Source organism: Cupressus sempervirens, chromosome 5, assembly GCF_028749045.1.
Source record: "Cupressus sempervirens isolate cs-2001-9-10 chromosome 5, ASM2874904v1, whole genome shotgun sequence".
Classification (NCBI taxonomy): domain Eukaryota; kingdom Viridiplantae; phylum Streptophyta; class Pinopsida; order Cupressales; family Cupressaceae; genus Cupressus; species Cupressus sempervirens.
The window spans coordinates 426,035,818-426,051,058 of NC_143122.1; the positions used below are offsets into that span (position 1 = coordinate 426,035,818).

General features: G+C 38.0%; 1 protein-coding gene across 1 annotated transcript; it reads left to right on the top strand.

Annotated features, from left to right (window-relative positions):
• The first annotated feature begins 11,150 nt into the window (after positions 1 to 11,150).
• Positions 11,151 to 14,243, top strand: LOC149556607 (laccase-12-like). The gene is made up of 6 exons (XM_089831001.1): positions 11,151 to 11,346; positions 11,458 to 11,609; positions 11,794 to 12,038; positions 12,568 to 12,696; positions 12,789 to 13,727; positions 13,811 to 14,243. The coding sequence occupies exons 1-6, from the start codon at positions 11,203 to 11,205 to the stop codon at positions 13,939 to 13,941; spliced, it is 1,740 nt and encodes a 579-aa protein (XP_089687127.1). The 5' UTR covers positions 11,151 to 11,202; the 3' UTR covers positions 13,942 to 14,243.
• Positions 14,244 to 15,241: the final 998 nt, after the last annotated feature.

Consider the following 15,241-nt stretch of genomic DNA (forward strand, 5'->3'; position numbering starts at 1 on the left):
AAGAAAAGCATCTTAGTTGGTTTTGGAAATTTAATCATCATTGGAGTGGCCCAAATAAATAAGTTAGATATTCATGTGTTATATTTATTGATTGTTAATTTTTTTGAAAATGTGTATTATTCGAACAAAGAGGAAAAATAATTTAAAATTTTGGTATAAAAAAAAAGCATTATTTATCCTTAGCTAAGTTTTTTCAAGTATGTTAAAGATTATTTCTTCATACATAACTTATATTAATCTTTTTCTTAGTTACTATCTAGTTATTAAGTTATTAAAGTAAAAAAAAATGAATTAGGTCTATTATCTAGCCATAAGTTGTGATTAAGCAAAGTGGGAAAGGGCCTTAACCCTTGACATCAAAGTAACATCAAGTCAAAAAGATAGAGGAAAGTGGTTCAGGAGCTATGAAGCCTTAAACATAAGAAGAAACAAAAACAACAAAAACTTTAACAAAATAAAAGACAAAATAGAGAAAAAAATAGGCTAGGACCTAGCCACCAACCAACATCTACTGACCAGAAACCATGAACCAAAAACTATTGAATAAAAAAACCATGAACTAGAAAATCCCCAAACCAACACTTAATTTCAACTCCATAACATGCTAGAAATGCAACAATAATGACCAACAAAGATACCACCAACATATATCCAATGTCCTATTTAGTAGCCACCTACAAAACCCCATCTTTATTCTAAGCATCCTCCTTCCTATTTCTTTTGATCTTCCTTTCTTTGAGCTCCTCCTTGATCCCACCAATGGAAGATTCCATTCTCTTCGAGGTAGCATTATGATGAGACTCCAATGCCTTGTCTTGTTCCCCCAACTTCTCTTGGGATTTCTTCATAGAGCCTAATGCACTAACAATCTCATTCTTCTCCTCTTTGGAAGGCACCATACTATGAATCTCAATGATTTGATCTTCTAACAACTCCAATTATGTAGCTTATCCCCCAGGTCTCTTCCCACCTCCCACCAAGCATCATATCTCTTACCACTAGTCTGGTCTCTACCTTCTATCTAGACTTGACAAGAGATTCTAGTTTACTAGTATTATTGTGAGCAATACTCAACTAGAATAAGAGTCAACTTTTAACTTCCTTCAACCTATTGCAGAAAAATGGAAAGATCATTTGAATTTAAATATAGAGCCTCCAAATCAACACCTTTGTCCTTGTTTCTAGGTAGAAGGAAAGGTGATCTAGGATGAGGAATTTGTCGGTCTTGGGGATAACTCAGATTAATCTTGGGGGAAGCGAGAAAAAGGGAAGTACATGTGGAGTTAGGAGAAGAGAAATAGGTGGATAATTTAGGAGTCTAGGAAGAATTTATGTCCCAAGAAGACCCCATAGTTGAGTCATCAAAGACATCAACTATTTCATCAACTTGATCTAGCTGGTCCTCTTTCTTGTATTTTTCTTTACAGTCAGGAATCACCATAGTAATCAAGACAATACAATCCTCAGAGTTCATTTAGGGGTATAAATTTCCTTCATAGAGGATGAAATAAGGAGGAACTATAGGTTATAAGTTCCACAATCACATTAGGGGAATTTTGAGGAACACAGTCCTTCTGAAATTTATATAACCTAAACAACAAGCTTGTGAGGAACCTCCTTATAGCAATATCGTGAGAATGCTCGAAATAACAGAATACAAAGTGATAGCAGAACTTAGAATGAATCTACTGATCGCAGGCCACTTCGAGGGGGTAACCTCCTTTGAGCAAGCTCAATACAATAAATTCGTCCGTGCCCATCAAGGGCCTCAACCTATTCTTATATACTGAGTACGATCTAGAAAAGTAATACTACCTATGCATGTGGGATAATAAAATATACTCACGGGACGACTTACAAAGCATATGCGTCCAACAACACTACTCTAACAAAATAAACAGAAGGAACACACAGGTTCCTAACATCCCCTCTCCCTTAGAAAAAAGCTTTGTCCTCAAAGCTTAAGGTGTGGAAATTGTTGTTGAATCTGAAGAAGGGGTTCCCAGGTAGCATCCTCTGGTTGCATGCCATGCCACTGAATCAAGACCTCAGAGATGGAGCGAGAGCGAAGCTGGCGAGTGCGCTGGTCAATGATTGCCACCGGCTCCAGGATAATGGATCCTTCCGTATCCATTTCAGGGAGAGTAGTTTGTGCTCTGACAGTGGTACCCAGAACTTTCTTTAGACAAGAAACATGAAAGACTGGATGAATGCGGGAAGAAGGAGGAAGTTCCAGTTTATAAGCAACTGAACCAATCTTCTGCAGAACCTTATAAGGCCCATAAAATTTTGGGGCCAGCTTATGATGCCCTTTCAGCTTTAGGGAGGATTGTTTGTATGGCTGTAGACGAAGAAAAACCATATCCCCAACTTGAAATGAGCGCTCAGAACGGTGTTGATCTGCTTGCTGTTTCATCCGATTACGGGCCATGTGAAGATTATCCTGTAAGGTACGAAGAATCTGATCCCTACTGCGGAGAACTATGTCAACTGCCTGGACTGGTGAGCTGTTGGGAGTGTAGGGAAGGAGCACTAGAGGTGCCTGACCATAGACTGCTTCATATGGAGTCATTTTAGAGGCAGTGTGGTAAGAGGTATTGTACCACCATTCAGCTAAAGGGAGCCACTTGGCCCACTGATGTTGCTGTTCGGAAGTGAAGCAACGAAGATAAGTTTCCAAGCATTTATTGACAATTTCAGTTTGACCATCAGTTTGTGGGTGATAGCCCGAACTCATCTTCAGTTTGGTGCCAGTTTTCTGAAACAGTTCAGTCCAAAAATGACTGGTAAAAGTTGCATCACGATCAGAGACAATGGAAGAAGGGAGTCCATGAAGACGAAATATCTGGTCCATGAAGATTTGTGCAACAGAGGAGGCAGTATAGGGGTGGCTGAGGGCACAAAAATGACTATATTTCGAGAGACGATCAACCACAACCAAGATCACTGTCTTGCCACCGGATTTAGGAAGCCCTTCAATGAAATCCATAGAAATATCAGTCCAAATCCGTGTAGGGATGGGCAATGGTTCGAGCAAGCCAGGAAGGAGGGTCGTTTCACCCTTGTGGCATTGGCAAGTATCACATTCAGCCACCATCTGTTGAATCGTCTGTTTCATCCCTTTCCAAAAGAAGTTTCTCCTTGCTCGCTCATAAGTTTTGAGGAAGCCTGAGTGCCCTGCTGAAGGAGAAGCATGGAGTTCATAAAAAATAGCCTGATGTAGAGCTGGGTTCTGAGGAAGCACTAGCCGACCCTTGTATCGAAGAGAAGCACCATCCCAAGAGTAATGTGGTATAGCAGAAGGATTATTGGCTAGCTGGTGAATGATTTGAGATAAAGAAGAGTCACTGTCATAGCCCTGCTGAACAAACACTAACCAATTGGGAATGGGCATAGAAATAGCGGAAAGGGAAGCTTGATTATCAAATGTGCGAGAAAGAGCATCTGCCACAATATTCTCCTTACCCTTCTTGTAGGTGATCTCATAATCATATCCCATGAGTTTGCTGACCCATTTCTGTTGTGTAGGAGAGGATACCCGTTGTTCCAGGAAGTATTTCAGACTTTGGTGATCGGTTCTGATGCAAAAATGACTCCCTAAGAGGTATGGCCGCCACTTCTGTACAGCATGCAAAATAGCCATCATTTCTTTTTCATAAGTAGAGAGGGCTAGATTCTTACCAGAGAGGGCTTTGCTAGTGAACGCAATAGGATGGTCATCTTGCAGGAGAACAGCACCCAATCCATTGCCGCAAGCATCACTCTCAATAGTGAAGGGTTTGGAAAAATCTGGCATCGCGAGAACAGGTGTACTGCACATAGCCTGTTTCAGTGGTTCAAATGCAGTCTCAGCAACAGGGGTCCAGGAGAAGGCATCCTTTTTTAACAGAGTTGTCAATGGTGCTGCAATTTTCCCGTAATCTTTGACAAACTTGCGGTAGTAGCCAGTCAACCCCAAAAAACCCCGAAGGCTCTTGAGAGTTTTAGGATGCGGCCAAGTTTTCATGGCATCTATTTTTGTAGGATCCACCCGCACTCCATGGTGTGCAACAATATGCCCGAGATACTCCACTTCCGCCTGGCCAAACACACATTTAGATAGTTTTGCACAGAGTTGATGATCAGAGAGAAGTTGCAAGACAAGCTCCAGATGATGGAGATGCTCAGCCCAAGTTTTGCTATATATGAGGATATCATCAAAGAAGACCAGAATGAATTTTCGGAGGTATGGTCGAAATATGTTATTCATCACTGCCTGAAATGTTGAAGGAGCATTCGTGAGGCCAAAGGGCATGACTAAAAATTCAAAGTGACCATCATGTGTGCGGAAGGCAGTTTTAGGTATATCCTCCTCATTAACCCGAATTTGATGATACCCAGAACGAAGATCTAACTTGGAGAAAAAATGAGCCCCATGAAGTTCATCAAGAAGTTCATCAACAACTGGAATGGGAAACTTGTCCTTTAGAGTGAGATGATTAAGTGCTCGAAAATCAATGCAGAGTCGCCATGACCCATCTTTTTTGCGAACAAGCAGAACTGGAGAAGAAAAGGAACTGGTACTAGGGCGAATAATACCTTGCTTCAGTAAGTCACGGACAAGTATCTCGATTTCGGTCTTCTGATGAAATGGGTAGCGGTAGGGCCTGATGTTGGGCGGAACACTGCCAGGAAGGAGCTGAATACGGTGGTCCTCTGGACGAGAAGGAGGTAATCCCACAGGTTCAGCAAATACACCAGAATACTTGTCCAAAATGTGTTGGAGATTGGCAGGAGTGCTAGAGACTGCTGATGGCTGCATCTGAATGGAATGGAGCTGAGCGATGACACCATGTGAATTCTTCTTAAGAAGTTTTTCCATACGGTGTAAACTGATGATGCTGAGAGACCCTGGTTGTAAGCCTTTCAAAGTGTGTTGGTGCCCCTCGGCTGAAAACTGCATCCAAAGTTCAGCAAAATCCCAGAGAATGGGGCCAAGAGTGCGTAACCATTGGGCACCCAAAACCACATCACAGCCACCTAAGGGTAAGGCAAACATGTCAGAGCGCATGTTATAATCTCCAATAGAGAGACGCACATTGCGACATTTCCCTTTACAAGGTAAAGTGCCCCCATTGGCAATCATGACTTCAAAGCTAGAGCAGGGATGGATAAAGCAATCAGCCTGTTTGGCTATTCGTGGATCAATGAAGTTATGAGTGCTACCAGAATCAATGAGTATAGTAAGAGGGATCTTCTTGAAGAAACCCTGGACCCGCATGGTTTGTGGAGTAGTAACTCCTGCCAAAGCATGGACAGATATCTCTGGTGGAGCTTCTGGTGAAGCAGGTTCAGGCTGGTGAGGCTCAACCTCATCATCCACTGTTTCCTGAGCATCTACATATTCTTCCAGTTCCGGTGGAGAATCCACATCCAAGAGATAGAGCTTTTGCTGAACACATCTATGGCCCCGAGACCATTTCTCATCACAATTATAACAAAGCCCTTTGTCTCGCCTGACTCGCATCTCTGTTTCAGACAAGTGCTTGATCGGAGTAGTTCTGGGAGCTGGTATGACTGGAGGGTTGTGAGAACCTGTATTTCTGAAAGGAACAAAATTAGATCTGGAGCGTTGTAGAGCACTAATCTTGTCTTCCGCTAACTTAGCCAACCCAAGGGCTTCCATCATTGTAGGAGGTCAAAACATTTTGACTTCTGAGCGAAGTGCATCCTTCAGACCACTGACAAAACAACTACGGAAGAATTCATCAGACAAGCCCTCTGTGTAATTAGCTAATTTTTCAAACTCTGTCTGGTATTCTCTTACAGTGCCTGTTTGACGCAGTTTAGTGAGTGCTCCTGTGAAATCATCAAAGGAACTAGGGCCAAAGCGCTCCAAAATGAGGGTGCACAATTCTCTCCACGTTGGGCCTACATTAGCCTTGATGTACCAACGGAACCATTGAAGAGCTTCATGTTCCAAATGAAAAGATGCAAGGGTGACTTTGTGGTTATCCAAAGTATTATGCAAGCTGAAATACTACTCTGCCCTATAGATCCATCCAGTCGGATCAGAACCATCGAAGCGTGGAAAATCAAGCTTTGGTCCACGAAAATTGCCAGAAGAGGACCCAGTATCTCCTGAATGGTTTCGGCTCATGGCTGACTGCTGAAAGTTAAGACCCAGAATTTTGTCATCCAGATCTTGAAGTTTGGTTTTGAGGGATGCCATTTCCTCTTCCATGATTTTTGCTCCTGTACGCGTAACAACCATAAAGCAAGGTTTTTTTTTTTTTTTTTTTTTTTTGTTGGAATGGGTAGAAGATGAGAAACAAAAACTTTTTTAGTTACGGCAAACTTGGATTTGGGTAAAACTCAGATAGGAAATGGGTGTTCGACGGGTGGTGGGAGACTATCTGGGGACAAGGGAAACAGAAAAATGAGGGTTTCAAGGGTAGGGAGGCGAAATGAGGCGAACAGTCCAAGAGGGATAAGGGAGCAAAATGAGGAATTGAATCTTGTGGCTCAGTTGGTGGCGATTGGATGAGAGGTGAAAAAGATAGGGCAAACCCTAAAATTAGATAAATGAGGGATTTAGGGCTTTGATATGTAAAATTTGGGGTTGGGTCGCCAAGGAAGGAAGTATGCGAAATGATATTGCAGACGTTCTGCGGAAGTATGAGCAGAAACAGAAAGCAAACAAGGAAGCTACGACTAAAAAACAGAAAAATTTTTACTCTTTTTTTTTTTTTTTTTTTTTTTTTTAGAACAATCGACTTAGAAAAATTCACTCATAGACAGAACAACTGAAAAGAGTTATTGCAATAACAAGAGATATTAGAAGTGAGAGGAACCTGAAGGCCACGACAGAAAAAAAATTTGATGTAATTTCCACCCAGCGAGCCCAAGAGAGTGCTCTGATACCAAATGTGAGGAACCTCCTTATAGCAATATCGTGAGAATGCTCGAAATAACAGAATACAAAGTGATAGCAGAACTCAGAATGAATCTACTGATCGCAGGCCACTTCGAGGGGGTAACCTCCTTTGAGCAAGCTCAATACAATAAATTCGTCCGTGCCCATCAAGGGCCTCAACCTATTCTTATATACTGAGTACGATCTAGAAAAGTAATACTACCTATGCATGTGGGATAATAAAATATACTCACGGGACGACTTACAAAGCATATGCGTCCAACAACACTACTCTAACAAAATAAACAGAAGGAACACATAGGTTCCTAACAAAGCTATGGTGTAGAGGAAGGAATCCCTTAACCTTAAATTTTTTAATATATAAGGGAAGTGAAGAGAAAATCCAATACAAAAAGTAGAATTTCTCATTTCTCTTGAAATGAGTGAAGATTAGGAAAAGATGAGAGTTTATTCTTCCAACATCAAAAAATTGATGATGATCATAGCCACAATTTTCAAAACACTCGAAAATTTCTTTCTATTAAACCATGATTGCAATCTCAGAATTATCTCCCTTGGCTCTAGGAACAACTTAAGGCCTCTTTGAAGGACATCTAAATGTTATGTGGGATTTACAAGCCCTTAATGCTCAAACAAATAACAACCCCAATCATCTCTAGGACAATCATAAATGAAACACTCCCCATAGTGACATTTGCATTATCAAAAGAAACCACAATTCTTTGAGAAAGGTCAGGGGTATAACCATTCATGCCTTCAACAAAGGATTCCATCTTCCCCTATTCAATAATTTCCTAGACCTTGGGGTCCTTCTATTCTTCACAAGTATATGGTTGAGTCTAATACAAAACCCCACCCATTGTATCTCTCAAATAGTGTTAAACCTAATAAACCTATTTTTGTAAATGTAGAACCTTCTTACCCCAAGAACCCACAACTAGTGAAAGTTTCTTAATAGAACCCACCTCTAAAACTTCAAAAATCATATCCCAAAAGGGTGAAAATGAAACTAATCAAAACAAAGAAAAAAAAGGAAAGTAGGCATCTTAATTTCCAACAAATACATTGTCAAATTATTATTTGTATTGGTATGATCTTGCATGATTTCCAGATGTGCCTTTGTAGGGATAGACAACATAGCTTCCCAAATTTTAAAATGCTTAGTGTACTTTTGTAGAGAAGAAAGTCTATGTTTTGAATGATTTCCTTCTTGGTAAGTGTAATGGAATGTGACTTCATCTGCCATGGAAAGTAATTGTCTTGTCTAATTTGTGATATTTTTCCTATTCCATCTAGCACCAATAGTGTTATTCAAAAAAATTATCACATTTAGCACATCAGCTTCAAAAAAAGCATTTTTGAAATCCTTACCCATCAACAACTTGACATCATGGAATAGATCAAGCATTGTAGCCATGTAAGCCATTTTCATTGCCAAATTGAATGTGTAAGAAACCAACACCTTCCCTCTATAAACAATGTTTAGTGTAGAGGAAGTGTTGTTTAAAAGAAAATTACAAGGTGGCCAAGGTCTAGAAGACTTGATAATTATATACCATATATCCCTAACAATTGTTAAAAGACTTAGAGGGTGAAAAAATCAAGAAAATTTATTTGTGGAACATCATTAAGTTTTCATATCCTAAGCACACAAAAGAGTAGAAAATTAAGAATCTTTGTGACCGATCATTTGGTAAATTCTATGTGGACCCCTCTAGTTTAGCTATGTTTAGGCAGGTTTGGAATTCTTAGCAATTGGTAATCAATGAAGTTATTGATTATGAATTCTACAGTAATGATGACCAACTTTTTTAAAAAATATAAATCATGTGATGAAATTTATTCCACATAAATAAGGAATAGTCGTAATATTTCTTGTCAAATTTTTGACATAGTTAGGGCACCAAAACCTTCACTTTTTCATAGTCTAAATAATAGCTTGCTAAAGAATTGTCATAAGTTCAGCAATAATTATAGTTGTCCTAAGTATCATTGGACATATTTAATGATCAAGACAACTTATATTTAGACAATGGTTGACACCACTAGATGGCATGATGAACACTAATAGATGAAAATAAAATCAAAAGTGATATATTGGTCCATTGTATAAAATTGTGTTGTGATCAATCACCTCAATGATTCATGGAATTTAAACTAATGTTTTATCTAATTACATGAAACTATAAATCACGTGCATTATATAGTGTTAAAACCAAAGAAAATGTAATTTATATAGCTCATTTTTTAATAAAGAAACACCACCTTTTCTCTCTAATATCAATATACATGCTCGATGTGTAGAGTTCCTAAGATAAGTTTGAACACATACTATTTAAATATTTGTATGCCAAGATGTCTAGGATATTCTATAATTGGGGTTAGCATTATGGAATACTAATATGAATCTAAATACTCGAGGTTTTATTTGGCTATAGTAAATTCATTGGAAATTTTATTATTTTGTTCTATAGCTTGTTTTATCAAATTAGATTTTGTTGGTTCTATAGAATTACAAGAATGAAGAATCATTTCTTGGTTGAATGATAAAGCTCACTATATCTTCTACATGGCTCATTTTCAATATGGTTTCATTGTACCTATCACTATCACCCTTTAAATTTTTAGAGAGGATTTCTAGGAGCTTAGAGGTTGTTGCCAGATTATTTTTAAAAGGACACAAATCAAGTATAACAGATATTAGCTAGAATCGAGCGATTTAGGTAATGAAAAATATACAAAATATTATGTTGTGTCTGAAAAATATAATAAGTATAAGGAAACTCTCATGCCAAACCTATAATACAATATTGCACAAATAAATAGTATTGCATCTTTCTTGGCATTAATGTTTAGATATGTAAACCAAAACCTGCATATATAATAATGTTCTCATGCACATTCAAGTTGAGACCAATAAGGTGGTTCTTTAGGTGGCCTACTCGTAGGATTTATTATAGAAATGGAGCAATGCCCCTAGTACGATTTCTCTAGAGCTACTAGATAATGCTTCTAGCAACTACACTCCACCCTATGGGCATTGGTGTGGCCATAGCTCCTCTATCCATTGTTCACAAATGTTGAGGTCCTAGGCTACTCATTGCTCTTTTGGTGATGGTGGTGATGGGTAGAGATATCACTTGGCCTCTTTGCCACACCACAAGTCTTCCACTAGATGGTCTCGTGTTGTGTCTATTGTTTTTATAGTTCCTACTACTTTTCATTGGCCTTCCACCAGTGGTGTTCTACTTGACCTATTGCCACTTTTTTTGAGTGGTTTCCTCATCTTGTTCATGGCAATTCACCTCCCAAGAGAGAGGAGGGAGAAAAAAAAAGAAAAAGAGAATCCTCATTACTAGTGGTCTATTCCATATCCACTCATTGACCCTATTGAGGTGTAGGGTAAAGATGATCACCATGACCCACTACCCTCGGCTGCCACTACTTTGGCCACAAGAGGAGGTTTATGTTATTTGTTTTTTTATGAATAATTGATGTTGTTTTCTAATCATTGGCTATGTGACTCTCATGAGACAATCTCATATCCGTGACCCTTTTGAAAATATATACTTTGATATTATACTTTAATAGAAAAGTCTTATTCGTAAACAAAGTTCCATGATGAAGTTGTACATTTGCTGACAAAAGGAATCAATGAACGAGTTAGAGAGAAGTGTTCTAGACTCTTGATATCTAGCCATGGTTAAATAGTTTTGTTGTACATGTATTGCACTTAATCTTGAAAGTGTTACATTATTCAGTATTGCAGGTATCCTAGAGAGTTGGAGTCGCGAAGATTCTACTATTAGGGATGTACAAATGTCATATTTCTCACACAGAAACAATGAAGAGTCGAGGGGTGGGTGGTGATAATGTTGCTACTAGCTTTCATTAACTTTAGCGTTGGCAAGAGGATTAACATGTCATCTTCATTGATTTTTCATAAAGTGACAGCTTACTGACTGGATAAATTTTTTAATCAAGAGAAGCTTTGTGCTAAGAAACACCGTTATCGTTTCCTGTCCATCAAAAGCGATCTGGTAACAACCATCGAAGAAAGTCCATGATGGAAATAAACAACGACTTACGTTGCAGCAATTTCCAATGTCTACGCAAAAACGTGTCTCACTCTGACTTTGTTGTTTGTTGGCGAACTGTTCCATTGAATCGGTCACCGACCCAACTAATCCACTATTGGCACCCTAATTTCTCATATAAATACTTCATCTCACTTCGCATTAAATGCAACAAGAATCAAGACCTCCAAGTTAATTGAGAGATCAATTATGGACGATGTAAGATTCAATCAGCAGTTCTTTAAATCCATGGCTTTTCTACAAAAGCCTTTTTGGGTAGTTTTGTGCATTTTCTTTCTGGCTCGTGCTAATGCTGTGGCAAACTCAGTCAATACTCAAAGTCACACTTTTGTTGTAAGTATCTTGTTAGCTGCTATGATGTTTTAGTTTATAATATTTTAATGAATAATGTGCACCAATGGCTTTGAGATTAACTCAAACTTGGGTTTTTGTGCACCATTACAGATTGAATCTAAGCCGGTGACAAGACTTTGCCAAACGCATAATATAATCACAGTGAATGGTCAGTTTCCAGGGCCAACGATCTCTGTTTCTAATGGAGACACTCTCATTGTCAAAGTCATTAATAAGGCTCAGTATAATGCTACCATTCACTGGTATGTTTAGCACTAATCTAATATTTTGTGGACGGGTTAAACATCACACACTAAGATTTAATTTTAAGTAAAAAGTATTAAATAATCAAAGTTGATTTATTTTTCCAATTCTTAATTCATATTGTTCTTATGAAATATATACTAGTAATACTTTTTCTGACATCTGATTGAACATTTGTTTTAGGCATGGGGTTCGCCAGATGCGTACAGCGTGGGCTGATGGACCAGAGTATATAACTCAATGCCCCATTCGGCCTGGCGGGAGTTACACGTACAGATTCACCATTAGCGGCCAAGAAGGTACTCTATGGTGGCACGCCCACAGCTCATGGCTCAGAGCAACTGTGTATGGAGCCCTAATCATAAGTCCCAAGAAAGGAACATCTTATCCCTTCCCAAAGCCTGCTCAAGAGATTCCTGTACTGTTAGGTAAGCTCTAGACAAAATGTATTGTTTATCAAAATTCAAAACATCAAAAGTAAAATGGATTTATTTTTTTAAATTCAGCATTTGATCTTCATGATCTCCATATTCTGTGATTGAAAACAGCAAAAAAACAATTGAAAAAAATCACTGATTTTCGTAAATCTATGAAAATTAATGTTGGACTATTTTTTGTCTTTGATACATTTTGTCTGAAGCTTAGCCAGCGCCTTTATCTCCTACACTCTTCCTCTATATTTTCTTTTGCCACATATTAGGCCCTGGCTCTTCTACAGACAAAATGCACCAAAGAGAAAGAAAAGAGTCAAATATGATTCTTTTTCAGATTCACAAAAACACAGCAAAATTTTATCAAAAACTTTGTTGTTTTAGATCACAAAATATAAAGATTATGATGATCAAATGCTGAAAATTTCATATTTTCATTTTTCTCAAATGTAGTCAATGGTACAATTTGTGAGGAAGATTGCAGCGTCCATTTATTAATATATGTGTAAGTGGTATTTGTGATCAGGGGAATGGTGGAACAGAAATCCCATTGATGTGGTGAATGAAGCAACACGAACAGGAGCAAACCCTAACATCTCAAATGCTTTCACTATCAACGGGCAGCCAGGAGATCTGTACCAGTGCTCAAGCACAGGTGCCTTCAAATTATTCTAGAACCTAGTTTTAGAATTGATAGTTTTAATTGCTTCCAATGCACTGATGATAAAATAACATTGATAAATACAGGTACAGTTAAGTTTCCTGTCAAGACAGGGGAGACTAATCTCATCCGGCTGATCAACGCTGCACTCAATACTGATCTGTTTGTAGTCATTGCAAACCACGAGATAACCGTGGTAGGAGTGGATGCTTCGTACACAAAGCCCTACAAAACAAGTGTGTTGATGTTGGGTCCTGGCCAAACCACAGATCTACTTGTGCCTTTCAACAAAGGAGGAGGAAGTTACTACATTGCTGCTCGAGCATATGCCAGCGCTCCAGGAGCCCCATTTGATAACACCACAACCACTGCCATCTTTGAATACAGCAATGGAAACTCTTCCCCTGTTATGCCCCAGCTTCCCTTGTATAATGACACACAAACCGCCACCCAGTTTGCTAGGGGCCTTAAAAGCCTCGCCTCACAAGACCACCCTGTTTTTGTTCCTCAGAAAGTAGATGAGAGTCTTGTTTTCACGGTGGGATTGGGGCTAATTCCATGCCCAAACAATTCATGCGGAGGTCCCAATGGAACAAGATTTGCAGCGAGTATGAACAACCACTCATTTGTTCTTCCATCCACTACATCAATTCTCCAAGCCCATCATTTTGGCATCAAGGGAGTGTTCAGCAATGGCTTCCCTGATGCTCCTCCAGTGCAGTTCAATTACACTGGACAGAACATAAGTAGGAGCCTCTGGGCTCCCCTGAAGACGACTACTGTGAAAGTGTTGAAATATAACACAGCAGTGCAGGTGATTCTTCAGGGGACTAATATCTTCATGGGCGAAAGCCACCCAATTCATTTGCATGGATATGATTTTTACATAGTAGGATCAGGATTCGGGAACTACAATGCAGCAACAGATCCATCAAAATTCAATCTTGTGGATCCTCCCATGCGCAATACTGTCAATGTTCCAGTAAATGGGTGGGCTGCTATTCGATTTGTTGCTGACAACCCTGGTAAATATCACTTCCTCTTTCTAATTCTTATTTTCATAGCCATGCGGGAACTAATTGTGTGATGAAATTATATGAATGTGCAGGAACATGGTTGATGCACTGTCATTTGGATGTGCACATAGGGTGGGGCTTGGCCATGGTGTTTGTCGTGGAAAATGGGGGAGATTACTCATCAACTTTAGAACAGCCTCCTCCAGATCTTCCAGTTTGCTAAGGACTGTGGCATCAGATTCTTTGCTCTATCAGAAAATTCATACTGACCAGTGTTATGTCTATTGTTCTCCATATTCCACTATTTTCTCTTCTTATGCTTTTTATCTCTATCCTAATATGGCTGTTCAACGGGATTTAGATCCAAGACCAAATATACATTTCTTATTCAATAGTGGGTGATGAATTTAATTATTTTATTGTGGTAGTAACCCAGCCAAAATTGAAAACAATGGGTATTATGTAATTTGTATTGTTATGTTTACAGATAATGGAAACTATTCTTATTTGAAGACTTCTACAAAACTATAATCTAAAATATTGAAAACATGCTGATTTTAAGGTTGTCAATGGGTCTGAATCAAAAGTGACTACAAGTTTATGGAAATGATTAATATCAACTTATTTGCTTGAAAATAGACGGTTTTTAAAGAAATAGAGAGGATTAAGGTGAGGGGTCAGGGTGCATGCTAATATTAAATGGCGAAAGTGACTCTGAAGGCTGAAGTTATGATTAAACTTGCTTTACTCATTTCTGTGCAATTTCATCAAATTGAGTGCTCATTTTTAATTGAACCGCGTATCGTGCCACTATAAAAGTATAGAAACTTGCTTATTGTGGTAATCTATGTGAACTTGTCTCTGCAATAATGGCTCAACACGTGTATGTGTATATATATATAAACAAGTTTCATATTCTAATAGTTTTATTATATTTGATTTAGATTTTTTATATTTATTCATAATAGTATATTCTTTAATTTCATATTTATTGGCATTCATATTATTGTGTTTTACTTTTATAATTATACTTAGACTCTTGCACAAAAGTGGTTTATATCTTTTTGACATAAACTAATTATATCAACTCTAAGAACAAAATAAACTTCTAAACTAGGTAAAAAAAAAATTTATTATTAATAACTATTAAAAATCTTTACTTTTATATTAACATTTCTACTTCAAATAATAACTCTACAAAATTGAAAATTAAATTTAACTTTAATTGAAAGCTCGTTGAGATCAAAAGTTTGTCCCACAAATCCGAATAAAACTAAGCTTATTGTTGAAATGTAGAAATATAACATAACTTGTAGAAGCTTATTTTTCCAAAACCTTTTTGATAGGTCATTCATGTTTTCATACTTAACATGTTGAAAAACATAACATCATTAAAAAAGAAGTAGAATTAGGATAAGGAACACTCTTACCCAAAAAATGAATCCACTTTTCTTTTTATGCACATATAGGTCTACATTCAAACAAACTATAATATCATAAATTGTTTACCAAAATAATTTCAT